Below are 14641 nucleotides of genomic sequence, written 5' to 3'. Positions count from 1 at the left end.
AACAGTGACACGCAAAGGAAAAATTTTTTTTTAGATGTTCAAATAATAGTCTCTCATATGTATGTCACAAAGTATTTGAGTACAGTGCCCCTTTAAATAGACAGCAATACGTAAAGATGTTCATATAAAATGATATGTGTAATGAAACAACTTTGCAATATAATTTCATTATTTATCTTGTCCCCTTTTCATCTATCTCTGAAAATTGTCAATTTTCTCATTCTCAGAACTTAAAATGCACCCTGCTGACTTCTAAAGGCTAACCCTGCTACATATATGCCCCTAATTGGCTTTAACAGATAATTGCAAGACAATGTAGTTTACTAATATTATGACAGGGACTAGCATAGTTATCTGTGGACTAAAGCCCAGATTGGCTTCTCCAAATACAGCAAACGGTGGGTGGAGTTTGAGTATTGAAAAATAATTTTAGTAAAAAGGATGTTAGTTTTAAAAAAAATGTTTAGACTTGGCTCATATGTTATTTTAGAAAACAACAAAAATGTCTTGTGATTACAAGGTGTTCACTGTCTCTTTAAGTAATGGAAGACAAGTAAATATTTCCCATAACAAATTCATATAAAATTACCAAAAGTTGCACTGTGATAAAACAGCACTAAATAAGAATAAATCTCACCTGTAACAGACAGCATCCGTGCAAGGATTGTGCACTCTCACAATTACAAAAACATGCTGAAAGTGGGAACGTATGTTCTTAGGGCTAAATGGTTGGGCTCCAGGTTCCTGAAAAACTATTGTCACAATATCGTTTCCAATGTGACGTTTTCTCAGTAGCTGCAAAAGCGGAAGACAACAATTTTGATTTTAATTATGACAGCTCTATAAATACACTGATTTTATCTTAGCAGTTTATATGCAACAAGAAATGCAGCTAACAACGTAAAGCAATACTATATTAAAACTTGACTCAAAGGGCTCAATTTATCAAGCAAGGGCAGACAGGGGCCTACATATTCGCCGGTCTGCCCCAGCTCACCTCTGGAAGGCAGCAATCTGCTGGCGGAATTCAACATTGCACACGAGTGCTATTTTGCATTTGCGTGCAATCCCTCCCCCCACCCACGCATAGCCAATCACGTGTGGGCAGGAGCTGTCAATCTCCCCGGTCGGACAAGACCAGGGAGATAGAAATTCTCCACCTAAGAGGTGAAGAAGAGGGTAGGGAAGCAGCAGTCCGATGAGCGCTGCTTGATAAATACTGACTGCAGGTTCTCTTGTGAGAACCTGCAGTCGCAGGGGAGGAGAAGGCTTGATAAATCGAGTCTTTACTAATTGTATTATGCATTGTAGTTAATCTTATGCTAAAATGCTTTTTAAACTGAATACAAAAAAGGTATGGTAAGCAAATATTGGCCTGCAGATAACAATATCAGAGTATCTATAAACAAAGTTTTTTTTTTATTTTTTTTTTTTAAATAGTTAGATTTTTATTTTTTTTTAATAATAAAGAAAAAATCTAGCACCCCTAGTTAGATCATAAAAATGTACTTTTTTAATTGATTCAAATCAAAGTTTTTTTGCTCTACAACACATTTTGTACTGGTAATCAATAACTGGATATTATGTATTATTGCTACATTAAATGAATAATGATTTTCTAAAACACTTTAAATAGAGTTTCTATTTATGAACACAAAACTGCAGGACTTTGTTTCTATAGCAACAAATGCTGACAACCTCTTCCTGTAACAGTTCTAATTTTTTTTTTAAAGAAAAGGTTACTGCATTTTAATAAAAAAACAAAAAAACAAAGGTGGGATCTGCATAACTGTATAATAAACAATTTATTTACATTCAATGCTATTATAGGATGTACAGCTTTGGCAAACTGTATTGCACAGGAATAGATAACAAAATACTTCATTTTCGTTGAAAACAGCCATCCTTTCACACTTTTTGTTGTTAAAGGGACACTCAATCAAAATTAAACTTTCATTATTCAGATAGAGCATGCCATTTTAAACAACTTTCCAATTTACTTTTATTAACAAAATGAGCACATTCTTTTTATATTTAAACTTTTTGAGTCACCAGCTCCTACTGAGCATGTGCAAGAATAAGTGTGTATGCATTTGTGAATGGCTGATGGCTGTCACATGGTACGTGTATGCATTTGTGAATGGCTGATGGCTGTCACATGGTACAGGGGGAGTGGAAAAAGACATAACTTTTAAAATAGTCTGAACTTCAAATGAGTAGTAGATTTTTTTTCTGACAAAGTGCTATTGCATAGTCTTGTTATCTTGCATTTGTGGATTATGCAAATCTACTGTGTTGACTGGTCCTATAATAAGCCACAACCCTGTGCTAGAGCTGTTTTTAGAAGTTTGGCCCTCACTGTTTAAACATAAATTTTAACTTTTTTTTTTCTATGAGTTGCACACACACTGTTATAAACGTAGTTTTTTTCAGCAGAAAAATACTGTACTATAGGAAAATAGCCACTATATGAAATTAAAATAAATTAATAAAAATCGATAAATGTTTCTATACATTTTTCAAAGTATTTCCAACACACATTTTATGGTCCCACATTAAACATCTGTTTACCTAACCAAATGTAGCCAACAATCAGCAAGCGCTACCCAGGTGCTGAACAAAAAATGGTCTGCCTCCTAAGCTTAAATTCTTGCTTTTTCAAATAAAGATACCAAGAGAACGAAGACGAATTGATAATATGAGTACATTAGAAAGCTGCTTAAAATTGCATGTTCTATATGAATTATGAAAGTTTAATTTTGACTAGACTATCCCTTTAAGAATTGTTCCCCCTTGGTGGTTGATTTATGCCACCGCTATTACATTGTCTGATTGGAAGTGAAGGAAAAGTTATTTTTACAGGAGGGACCAGCACTGGATAGCTCTGAAGATAGCACAGAGTTCTAGAATATTAATTGATAAACTCGCCTCCTGAGGAGACCAAAATCCCTGTGCTTTCCTGGACAACGAATTATTATGGTCCAAGAGGGATGGAAGGAAGACGCTCCCTAAGAAATGGACTGACTATCTATCCACCAAGATAGAGAGTTCTTTGTAGCTGGATCCAAATGGATACTTTGACAATGCTTAGTGTAGCCCTTACACCACTGACAAAGCATTCATAACTGAAGAGATCTTATTTGAAACCGAGCACATGAAATAAAATCTGATGTGGCAATCATTAGACCTAAATCCTCCATGCATAAAGCTACAGTGGGATTGGAGACAGTGTGAAGTTTCGTTCTTAACTGATCTCTTAGGGAAAGACTCATTGTCATGGAGATTCGTTGCTCTGAGGAGAGAAAGAACTTTTCGGAACGTTGATTCTCCAACCATGATTGTAAAGTAAGAACAAAAGTGTTATGACTCCAGGTTGCCATGACACTTTTGTTGCCAGATTGCTCAGTCTTGCGTTACCGGTGATGCATCTCGCCACCCGTGATGCATCGTGTCACCTTTGGCACACTTTTTCCTTTAACTGCCATTCAGTTTCTCTGTCTCATTACCCTAGTATTGAGTGTATCTCGTGGGTGTTACTTGAACTATATTTTTGGATATCAAATTCTGCCTTGGGACCTGGACCTCCTTTTGACCATTCTTCTGCCTGCTGATTCCAATCTGTTGCCTGATTGGTTCTGACGTTGGAGCTTTTGGACTCTGATTGTGTTTCCAGTTACCGTTTGGTTTGATCTCTGGCCTGTCGACTCTGCCTTGACCTTTCCGGTCATTTCCTGGTTTATTGCTCCTGGCTTTCCTCCTGATGCTCAGCCTATCCCCTCCTGGGTACTAACGCTACTATCCCAAAGATTTTTCGTTATCACTCCACTTGACGCCGGGATAACAAGACTACTGGCCAAGTTTGGTTTTAATACTAGGGCCATGACCAGCCCAGAAGAAGTGGCTAAGGCTGTAACCCATCAAGGTCAGTTGCTGGTAGCTCATGCTGCTCAATTACAACATTAGGTTCTGGAACATAGCAATTACTTGATCCAACTTAAAATCCAATCTCAGGCTTACTTCACCCGGGATCTCATCTTCCATACCTGTACCCCTTGTGAGAGAGACTGTTTCCAGCACAGAGCCGGCATCTTTAAAACTCCCATTGCCAGAGAAATATGATGGTGATCCAGAGAACTGCAGAGGTTTTCTTAACCAATGTCAACTTCACTTCCAATGTAACCCTGCTTTTTTTTTTCTTTTTTTAACTTCCTCAATTAAGATTTCCTTCATAATTTCTCTTCTGAAAGGCAAGGCCCTGACCTGGATATCACCTCTAATTAATAAAGACGACCCTATTCTTCATCACTTTGAGTCTTTTCTTTCTCCCATAAAAAGTGTTTTTGACAAACCTGGTTGGTCAGACACTGCTGAAATATCACTCCTGGGTTTTCAACAGGGAAATCGCCCAGTATCCCAGTATGCCATAGATTTTCGGACCCTAGCTACTGAGAATGGTTGGTACGAGAAATCTCTAAAAGCCACTTTTTTGGAAGAGGTTATATGACCATTTGAAGGATGAATTGGTGTATAGAGAGATTCCTGAATCACTTAAATCTTTCATTGAACTATGTATCAGATTAGCCAATCGGCACCTAGAAAGAATACAGGAACGTGAGATATCTCGATGATTCAGCAGACAAATAGACCTTCGTCACTACAACCATCCACTGATCCCAACTCATCCGGTGAGAAAACTGAGGAACCTATGGAGGTTGGGTCCCTTCATCTCTCTAACTCTGAGCGACTACGAAGACAAAATATGGGCTTATGTTTATACTGTGGACAAAAAGGCCATCTTCTACGAAATTGTCCTACTCGCCCAGTAAAAGACAAGGCTTAATTCAGGTGGGAGGAGCCGTTTTAAGCCATATCAAATGTTCTTCCTCTTTTCAAATGTTGTTTTCTGTTCCTGTAACCTTGCATGTCAATGCCACTACCCTTCACTCTCAAGCCATGATTGACTCCGGAGCTGCAGGCGTCTTTATGGATGAGAAATTAGCCTTAAAGAATGATATTCCTACTGTACTCAGGTCTGTTCCTCTCTGGGTCTCCACCATCAGTGGTCAACCTTTGGGTTCAGGCATCATCCAATATGAAACTAAGCCTTTACATCTTACTGTAGGAGTGTTCCATAAAGAAATCCTGAGTTTTAACTTGGTCTCCCCCCCCCCCCCCATACCCTTAATTCTGGGTTCACGATCAGCTTTTCTGTTGGTCTTCCAGAGATCTTCTGTCCTGGGGTGCACAGTGCACCAGTCATTATGGTCCTGTTACTCTCAAGAGGTCTTCCTGCAAAATAGCTTCTGTCTCTGTACAACCAGAGTTACCTCATAAGTATACAGACTTCGCTGATGTGTTCTCCAAAACAAAGGCTGAATAATTACCTCCTCGACGAGCATCTGATTGCCCAATTTAACTTTTTCCTTGCTCCCCTTTACCTAAGGGTAAGACGTATCTACTGTCCATTCCTGAGAGCAGTACATTTCTGAAAACCTCGAAAACTGCTTAATTTGTCCTTCACCTGCAGGGGCAGGATTCTTCTTAGTCTCCAAAAAAGATGGAGGCTTACGCCATTGTATCGATTATTGAGCCCTAAACAAGATCCCTATCAAGAATAGCTACCCGCTTCCTCTAATTCCGAAGCGGTTTGACTACCTGAAAGGATCTATTACCTTCACTAAATTAGACCTTAGTGGGGCCTATAACCTGATCTTTATCTGTGAAGGCGATGAGTGGAAGACTGCTTTTAATACCAGGTTTGGACATTATGAGCACCTGGTGATGCAATTTGGGCTATGTAATGCCCCAGCAGTCTTCCGAAATGTTGTGAATGATATATTCAGAGACTACATGAACTAGTTTGTGATCATCTATCTGGATGACATCCTGATTTTTTTCTGCTAACCCAGAGGATCACAAAGCATGTCCGTATGGTCCTTCAACGTCTCTGAGACAACAATCTCTTTGCCAAGTTGGAGAAATGTTCCTTCCATCAATTCAGAATCCCTTTCCTGTGATATGTTATATCCAAAAAAGGATTTGAGATACATTCTGGAAAACATAAATTATACTTACCTGATAATTTCATTTCCATTGAGGGGAGGAGAGTCCACGGCTTCATTCATTACTGTTGGGAATTAAGAATCTGGCCACCAGGAGGAGGCAAAGACACCCCAGCCAAAGGCTTAAATACCTACCCCACTTCCTTCACCCCCAGTCATTCTGCCGAGGGAACAAGGAACAGTAGGAGAAATATTAGGGTATAAATGGTGCCAAAAGATAAAATAAATTTAGGTCCACCCATCGGAGATACGGGCGGGAGCCGTGGACTCTCCTCCCCTCGATGGAAATGAAATTATCAGGTAAGCATAATTTATGTTTTCCATCTAAAGGGAAGGAGAGTCCATGGCTTCATTCATTACTGTTGGGAACATATACCCAAGCTCTAGCAGACACTGAATGGGGAGGGAAAAGGCGGAATCTAATCTGAGGGCCTCACAGCCTGCAAAACCTCTCTCCCAAAAACAGCTTCCGCAGAAGCAAAAACGTCAAATAAGTAAAGTAAAACTTTGTAAAAGTATGTAAGGAGGACCAGGTAGCCGCCTTACAAATTTGCTCCATAGAGGCCTCATTCTTGAAGGCCCAAGACGAAGCCACAGCTCTAGTTGAATGAGCTGTGATCCTCTGAGAAGGCTTATGTCCCATGTCTCATAGGCCAAGCGAATCAAGCTCTTCAACCAAAAGGACAAAGAAGTAGAAGAAGCTTTCTGCCACCTGCGCTTCCCTGAATACACCACAAAAAGATGTAGACTGTCTGAAATCCTTCGTAGCCTAAAGATAGAACTTCAGGGCACGAACCACATTCAGATTATGAAGTAACCTCTCCTTAGAAGAAGAAGGATTGGGACACAAAGAAGGAACCACTATTTCCTGATTGATGTTACGGTTAGACACCACCTTGGGAAGAAATCCCAAACCAGTGCGAAGCACAGCCTTATCCGCATGAAAAACCAGATAAGGTGGCTCACATTGCAAGGCAGACAGTTCAGATACTCTGTGTGCCGATGCAATGGCCAACAGGAAGAGAACCTTCCAAGACAGAATTTTAATATCAATGGAATGCATAGGCTCAAACAGAACCCACTGCAAAAGCTTAAGAACCAAGTTTAAGCACCATGGGGGAGCAGACTGTCTAAAGACAGGCCTGAGTCTAGACAGAGCCTGCACAAAAGCTGTTAGGGAGCTCAGCAAGTCTCCTATACAACAAGACTGACAATGCCGAAATCTGTCCCTTTAAGGAACTAGCGGCAAGACACTTCTCCAAAACGTCTTGGAGAAAGGACAGAATCCTGGATACCTTCATCTTATGCCAAGGATATCCATGCTTCTCACACCAGGACAAGTAAGTCCTCCACACCCAATGGTATATGCGAAGAGTGACTGGCTACCTTGCCTGAATTAGAGAATCAAACACACTTTCCGAATAGCCTCTCTCGGCCAAGACTAGGAGTTCAATCTCCATGTAGTCAGAGAATCGAGATTTTGATGTTGAAAGGGGCCCTGTTCCAGCAGATCCCTGCGACAGGGGAACCTCCACAGCAGAGAGAATGACATCCCCATCAAAAATCCGCAAACCACGTCCTCCGGGGCCACGATGGAGCAATCCGAATGGCCGAAGCTTGCTCTTGTTTGATGCATGCCACTACACAAGGCAGTAGTGGTAACGGAGGAAAAATGTAAGCTAGGCTGAACCCCAAAGGCACCTATTAGCACTGCCTGGGGATCCCTGGACCTTGATCCGTATCGGGGTAGCTTGCAATTAAATCTGGATGCCATGAGATCTATCTCCGGCGTTGCCCACCTGAGACAAATCTCCACAAACACTTCGGGGTGAAGAGACCATTCCCCCAGATGGAAGGATTGCTTGCAGAGAAAGTCCGATTCCCATTTGTCCACACCTGGAATGTGAATCGCTGAGAGCGAGCAGCTGTGGGACTCTGCCCACTCCAAGATCCGAGACACCTCCCTCATAGCTAGGGAGCTCCTCGTACCCCCCTGATGGTTGATGTAAGGGCTTGAGGAGGACTCAAGGGCAAGACAAGAGGACGCAATCTTTCTGCTTCGATGGTCTGTGAGAAATATTTTCATGGACATAGAGTCTTTTATCATGCCCAGGAACTCCACCCTGTTGCTGCGAACCAGAGAACTCTTTCCTGAGTTGATCTTCCAATCGTGGATTGGAGCAAAAGAAGAAGAGCCCTCGAATGATCCACTGTGAGACTGAGCGACGGCTCCTGGACTAGGATGTCATCAAGATAGGGCGCCACCGCAATGTCTCTGGCTCTGGCGACTGCAAGTAGCACCCCCAGAACCTTTGTGAAGACTTTCTGGGCTTTACCAGACCAAAAGGGAAGGGCCACAAACTGGAAGTGTTGGTCCAGAAACGCAAATCTCAGGAACTTGAAGTGGTCCCCGAGGATTGGCACATGAAGGTAAGCGTACTTCAAGTCTATGGTTGTCATGAACTGTCCCTCTTGAACTAGAGGCAGAATAGATCTGATTGTTTCCATTTTGAACGATGGAACACTCAGAAACCTGTTTAAACACTTTAGGTCCAGAATCGGGCGGAATGTGCCCTCCTTCTTTGGAACCACAAAAAACAGAATTTATGTTTACCTGATAAATTACTTTCTCCAACGGTGTGTCCGGTCCACGGCGTCATCCTTACTTGTGGGATATTCTCTTCCCCAACAGGAAATGGCAAAGAGCCCAGCAAAGCTGGTCACATGATCCCTCCTAGGCTCCGCCTACCCCAGTCATTCGACCGACGTTAAGGAGGAATATTTGCATAGGAGAAACCATATGGTACCGTGGTGACTGTAGTTAAAGAAAATAAATCATCAGACCTGATTAAAAAAACCAGGGCGGGCCGTGGGCCCGACACACCGTTGGAGAAAGTAATTTATCAGGTAAACATAAATTCTGTTTTCTCCAACATAGGTGTGTCCGGTCCACGGCGTCATCCTTACTTGTGGGAACCAATACCAAAGCTTTAGGACACGGATGAAGGGAGGGAGCAAATCAGGTCACCTAAATGGAAGGCACCACGGCTTGCAAAACCTTTCTCCCAAAAATAGCCTCAGAAGAAGCAAAAGTATCAAACTTGTAAAATTTGGTAAAAGTGTGCAGTGAAGACCAAGTCGCTGCCCTACATATCTGATCAACAGAAGCCTCGTTCTAGAAGGCCCATGTGGAAGCCACAGCCCTAGTGGAATGAGCTGTGATTCTTTCGGGAGGCTGCCGTCCGGCAGTCTCGTAAGCCAATCTGATGATGCTTTTAATCCAAAAAGAGAGAGAGGTAGAAGTTGCTTTTTGACCTCTCCTTTTACCGGAATAAACAACAAACAAGGAAGATGTTTGTCTAAAATCCTTTGTAGCATCTAAATAGAATTTTAGAGCGCGAACAACATCCAAATTGTGCAACAAACGTTCCTTCTTTGAAACTGGTTTCGGACACAGAGAAGGTACGATAATCTCCTGGTTAATGTTTTTGTTAGAAACAACTTTTGGAAGAAAACCAGGTTTAGTACGTAAAACCACCTTATCTGCATGGAACACCAGATAAGGAGGAGAACACTGCAGAGCAGATAATTCTGAAACTCTTCTAGCAGAAGAAATTGCAACTAAAAACAAAACTTTCCAAGATAATAACTTAATATCAACGGAATGCAAGGGTTCAAACGGAACCCCCTGAAGAACTGAAAGAACTAAATTGAGACTCCAAGGAGGAGTCAAAGGTTTGTAAACAGGCTTAATTCTAACCAGAGCCTGAACAAAGGCTTGAACATCTGGCACAGCGGCCAGCTTTTTGTGAAGTAACACAGACAAGGCAGAAATCTGTCCCTTCAGGGAACTTGCAGATAATCCTTTTTCCAATCCTTCTTGAAGGAAGGATAGAATCCTAGGAATCCTAACCTTGTCCCAAGGGAATCCTTTAGATTCACACCAACAGATATATTTTTTCCAAATTTTGTGGTAAATCTTTCTAGTTACAGGCTTTCTGGCCTGAACAAGAGTATCGATAACAGAATCTGAGAATCCTCGCTTCGATAAGATCAAGCGTTCAATCTCCAAGCAGTCAGCTGGAGTGAAACCAGATTCGGATGTTCGAACGGACCCTGAACAAGAAGGTCTCGTCTCAAAGGTAGCTTCCAAGGAGGAGCCGATGACATATTCACCAGATCTGCGTACCAAGTCCTGCGTGGCCACGCAGGAGCTATCAAGATCACCGACGCCCTCTCCTGATTGATCCTGGCTACCAGCCTGGGGATGAGAGGAAACGGCGGGAACACATAAGCTAGTTTGAAGGTCCAAGGTGCTACTAGTGCATCCACTAGAGCCGCCTTGGGATCCCTGGATCTGGACCCGTAGCAAGGAACTTTGAAGTTCTGACGAGAGGCCATCAGATCCATGTCTGGAATGCCCCACAGCTGAGTGACTTGGGCAAAGATTTCCGGATGGAGTTCCCACTCCCCCGGATGCAATGTCTGACGACTCAGAAAATCCGCTTCCCAATTTTCCACTCCTGGGATGTGGATAGCAGACAGGTGGCAGGAGTGAGACTCCGCCCATAGAATGATTTTGGTCACTTCTTCCATCGCCAGGGAACTCCTTGTTCCCCCCTGATGGTTGATGTACGCAACAGTTGTCATGTTGTCTGATTGAAACCGTATGAACTTGGCCCTCGCTAGCTGAGGCCAAGCCTTGAGAGCATTGAATATCGCTCTCAGTTCCAGAATATTTATCGGTAGAAGAGATTCTTCCCGAGACCAAAGACCCTGAGCTTTCAGGGATCCCCAGACCGCGCCCCAGCCCATCAGACTGGCGTCGGTCGTGACAATGACCCACTCTGGTCTGCGGAATGTCATCCCTCGTGACAGGTTGTCCAGGGACAGCCACCAACGGAGTGAGTCTCTGGTCCTCTGATTTACTTGTATCTTCGGAGACAAGTCTGTATAGTCCCCATTCCACTGACTGAGCATGCACAGTTGTAATGGTCTTAGATGAATGCGTGCAAAAGGAACTATGTCCATTGCCGCTACCATCAACCCGATCACTTCCATGCACTGAGCTATGGAAGGAAGAGGAACGGAATGGAGTATCCGACAAGAGTCTAGAAGTTTTGTTTTTCTGGCCTCTGTCAGAAAAATCCTCATTTCTAAGGAGTCTATTATTGTTCCCAAGAAGGGAACCCTTGTTGACGGAGATAGAGAACTCTTTTCCACGTTCACTTTCCATCCGTGAGATCTGAGAAAGGCCAGGACAATGTCCGTGTGAGCCTTTGCTTGAGGAAGGGACGACGCTTGAATCAGAATGTCGTCCAAGTAAGGTACTACAGCAATGCCCCTTGGTCTTAGCACAGCTAGAAGGGACCCTAGTACCTTTGTGAAAATCCTTGGAGCAGTGGCTAATCCGAAAGGAAGCGCCACAAACTGGTAATGTTTGTCCAGGAATGCGAACCTCAGGAACCGATGATGTTCCTTGTGGATAGGAATATGTAGATACGCATCCTTTAAATCCACCGTGGTCATGAATTGACCTTCCTGGATGGAAGGAAGAATAGTTCGAATGGTTTCCATCTTGAACGATGGAACCTTGAGAAACTTGTTTAAGATCTTGAGATCTAAGATTGGTCTGAACGTTCCCTCTTTTTTGGGAACTATAAACAGATTGGAGTAGAACCCCATCCCTTGTTCTCTTAATGGAACGGGATGAATCACTCCCATTTTTAACAGGTCTTCTACACAATGTAAGAATGCCTGTCTTTTTATGTGGTCTGAAGACAACTGAGACCTGTGGAACCTCCCCCTTGGGGGAAGTCCCTTGAATTCCAGAAGATAACCTTGGGAGACTATTTCTAGCGCCCAAGGATCCAGAACATCTCTTGCCCAAGCCTGAGCGAAGAGAGAGAGTCTGCCCCCCACCAGATCCGGTCCCGGATCGGGGGCCAACATTTCATGCTGTCTTGGTAGCAGTGGCAGGTTTCTTGGCCTGCTTTCCCTTGTTCCAGCCTTGCATTGGTCTCCAAGCTGGCTTGGCTTGAGAAGTATTACCCTCTTGCTTAGAGGACGTAGCACTTTGGGCTGGTCCGTTTCTACGAAAGGGACGAAAATTAGGTTTATTTTTTGCCTTGAAAGGCCGATCCTGAGGAAGGGCGTGGCCCTTACCCCCAGTGATATCCGAGATAATCTCTTTCAAGTCAGGGCCAAACAGCGTTTTCCCCTTGAAAGGAATGTTAAGTAGCTTGTTCTTGGAAGACGCATCAGCCGACCAAGATTTCAACCAAAGCGCTCTGCGCGCCACAATAGCAAACCCAGAATTCTTAGCCGCTAACCTAGCCAATTGCAAAGTGGCGTCTAGGGTGAAAGAATTAGCCAATTTGAGAGCATTGATTCTGTCCATAATCTCCTCATAAGGAGGAGAATCACTGTCGACCGCCTTTATCAGCTCATCGAACCAGAAACATGCGGCTGTAGCGACAGGGACAATGCATGAAATTGGTTGTAGAAGGTAACCCTGCTGAACAAACATCTTTTTAAGCAAACCTTCTAATTTTTTATCCATAGGATCTTTGAAAGCACAACTATCCTCTATGGGTATAGTGGTGCGTTTGTTTAAAGTGGAAACCGCTCCCTCGACCTTGGGGACTGTCTGCCATAAGTCCTTTCTGGGGTCGACCATAGGAAACAATTTTTTAAATATGGGGGGAGGGACGAAAGGAATACCGGGCCTTTCCCATTCTTTATTAACAATGTCCGCCACCCGCTTGGGTATAGGAAAAGCTTCTGGGAGCCCCGGCACCTCTAGGAACTTGTCCATTTTACATAGTTTCTCTGGGATGACCAACTTGTCACAATCATCCAGAGTGGATAATACCTCCTTAAGCAGAATGCGGAGATGTTCCAACTTAAATTTAAATGCAATCACATCAGGTTCAGCTTGTTGAGAAATGTTCCCTGAATCAGTAATTTCTCCCTCAGACAAAACCTCCCTGGCCCCATCAGACTGAGTTAGGGGCCCTTCAGAAATATTAATATCAGCGTCGTCATGCTCTTCAGTATCTAAAACAGAGCAGTCGCGCTTACGCTGATAAGTGTTCATTTTGGCTAAAATGTTTTTGACAGAATTATCCATTACAGCCGTTAATTGTTGCATAGTAAGGAGTATTGGCGCGCTAGATGTACTAGGGGCCTCCTGAGTGGGCAAGACTCGTGTAGACGAAGGAGGGAATGATGCAGTACCATGCTTACTCCCCTCACTTGAGGAATCATCTTGGGCATCATTGTCATTGTCACATAAATCACATTTATTTAAATGAATAGGAATTCTGGCTTCCCCACATTCAGAACACAGTCTATCTGGTAGTTCAGACATGTTAAACAGGCATAAACTTGATAACAAGTACAAAAAACGTTTTAAAATAAAACCGTTACTGTCACTTTAAATTTTAAACTGAACACACTTTATTACTGCAAATGCGAAAAAACATGAAGGAATTGTTCAAAATTCACCAAATTTTCACCACAGTGTCTTAAAGCCTTAAAAGTATTGCACACCAAATTTGGAAGCTTTAACCCTTAAAATAACGGAACCGGAGCCGTTTTGAACTTTAACCCCTTTACAGTCCCTGGTATCTGCTTTGCTGAGACCCAACCAAGCCCCAAGGGGAATACGATACCAAATGACGCCTTCAGAAAGTCTTTTCTAAGTATCAGAGCTCCTCTCACATGCGACTGCATGCCATGCCTCTCAAAAACAAGTGCGCAACACCGGCGCGAAAATGAGGCTCTGCCTATGCTTTGGGAAAGCCCCTAAAGAATAAGGTGTCTAAAACAGTGCCTGCCGATATTATTATATCAAAATACCCAGATAAAATGATTCCTCAAGGCTAAATATGTGTTAATAATCAATCGATTTAGCCCAAAAAAAGTCTACAGTCTTAATAAGCCCTTTTTGAAGCCCTTATTTACAATCGTAATAAACATGGCTTACCGGATCCCAGAGGGAAAATGACAGCTTCCAGCATTACATCGTCTTGTTAGAATGTGTCATACCTCAAGCAGCAAGAGACTGCTCACTGTTCCCCCAACTGAAGTTAATTGCTCTCAACAGTCCTGTGTGGAACAGCCATGGATTTTAGTGACGGTTGCTAAAATCATTTTCCTCATACAAACAGAAATCTTCATCTCTTTTCTGTTTCTGAGTAAATAGTACATACCAGCACTATTTCAAAATAACAAACTCTTGATTGAATAATAAAAACTACAGTTAAACACTAAAAAACTCTAAGCCATCTCCGTGGAGATGTTGCCTGTACAACGGCAAAGAGAATGACTGGGGTAGGCGGAGCCTAGGAGGGATCATGTGACCAGCTTTGCTGGGCTCTTTGCCATTTCCTGTTGGGGAAGAGAATATCCCACAAGTAAGGATGACGCCGTGGACCGGACACACCTATGTTGGAGAAATATTTGAATAGTACCCTAGACCCCTTTCTACTTGGGGTACAGGTACGATAGCACCTAAAGAGGAGAGATCTCTCACACATTCTAGAAAGGGTTCTCTCTTTTCCAGTCTTGAAAAC

General features: G+C 42.8%; 1 protein-coding gene across 1 annotated transcript in view; it reads right to left on the bottom strand.

Annotated features, from left to right (window-relative positions):
• Window positions 1-14641, bottom strand: part of SIPA1L1 (signal induced proliferation associated 1 like 1) — an 831778-nt gene that overhangs the window by 283983 nt on the left and 533154 nt on the right. The window contains exon 9 of the mRNA XM_053697769.1: window positions 638-795. Coding sequence (XP_053553744.1) covers window positions 638-795 — 158 coding nt within the window. The remainder of the gene's footprint in view (window positions 1-637; window positions 796-14641) is intronic.

This window comes from Bombina bombina, chromosome 1 (assembly GCF_027579735.1).
Source record: "Bombina bombina isolate aBomBom1 chromosome 1, aBomBom1.pri, whole genome shotgun sequence".
NCBI classification, from domain to species: Eukaryota; Metazoa; Chordata; class Amphibia; order Anura; family Bombinatoridae; genus Bombina; species Bombina bombina.
This window is presented reverse-complemented; position numbering and strand designations above follow the sequence as displayed.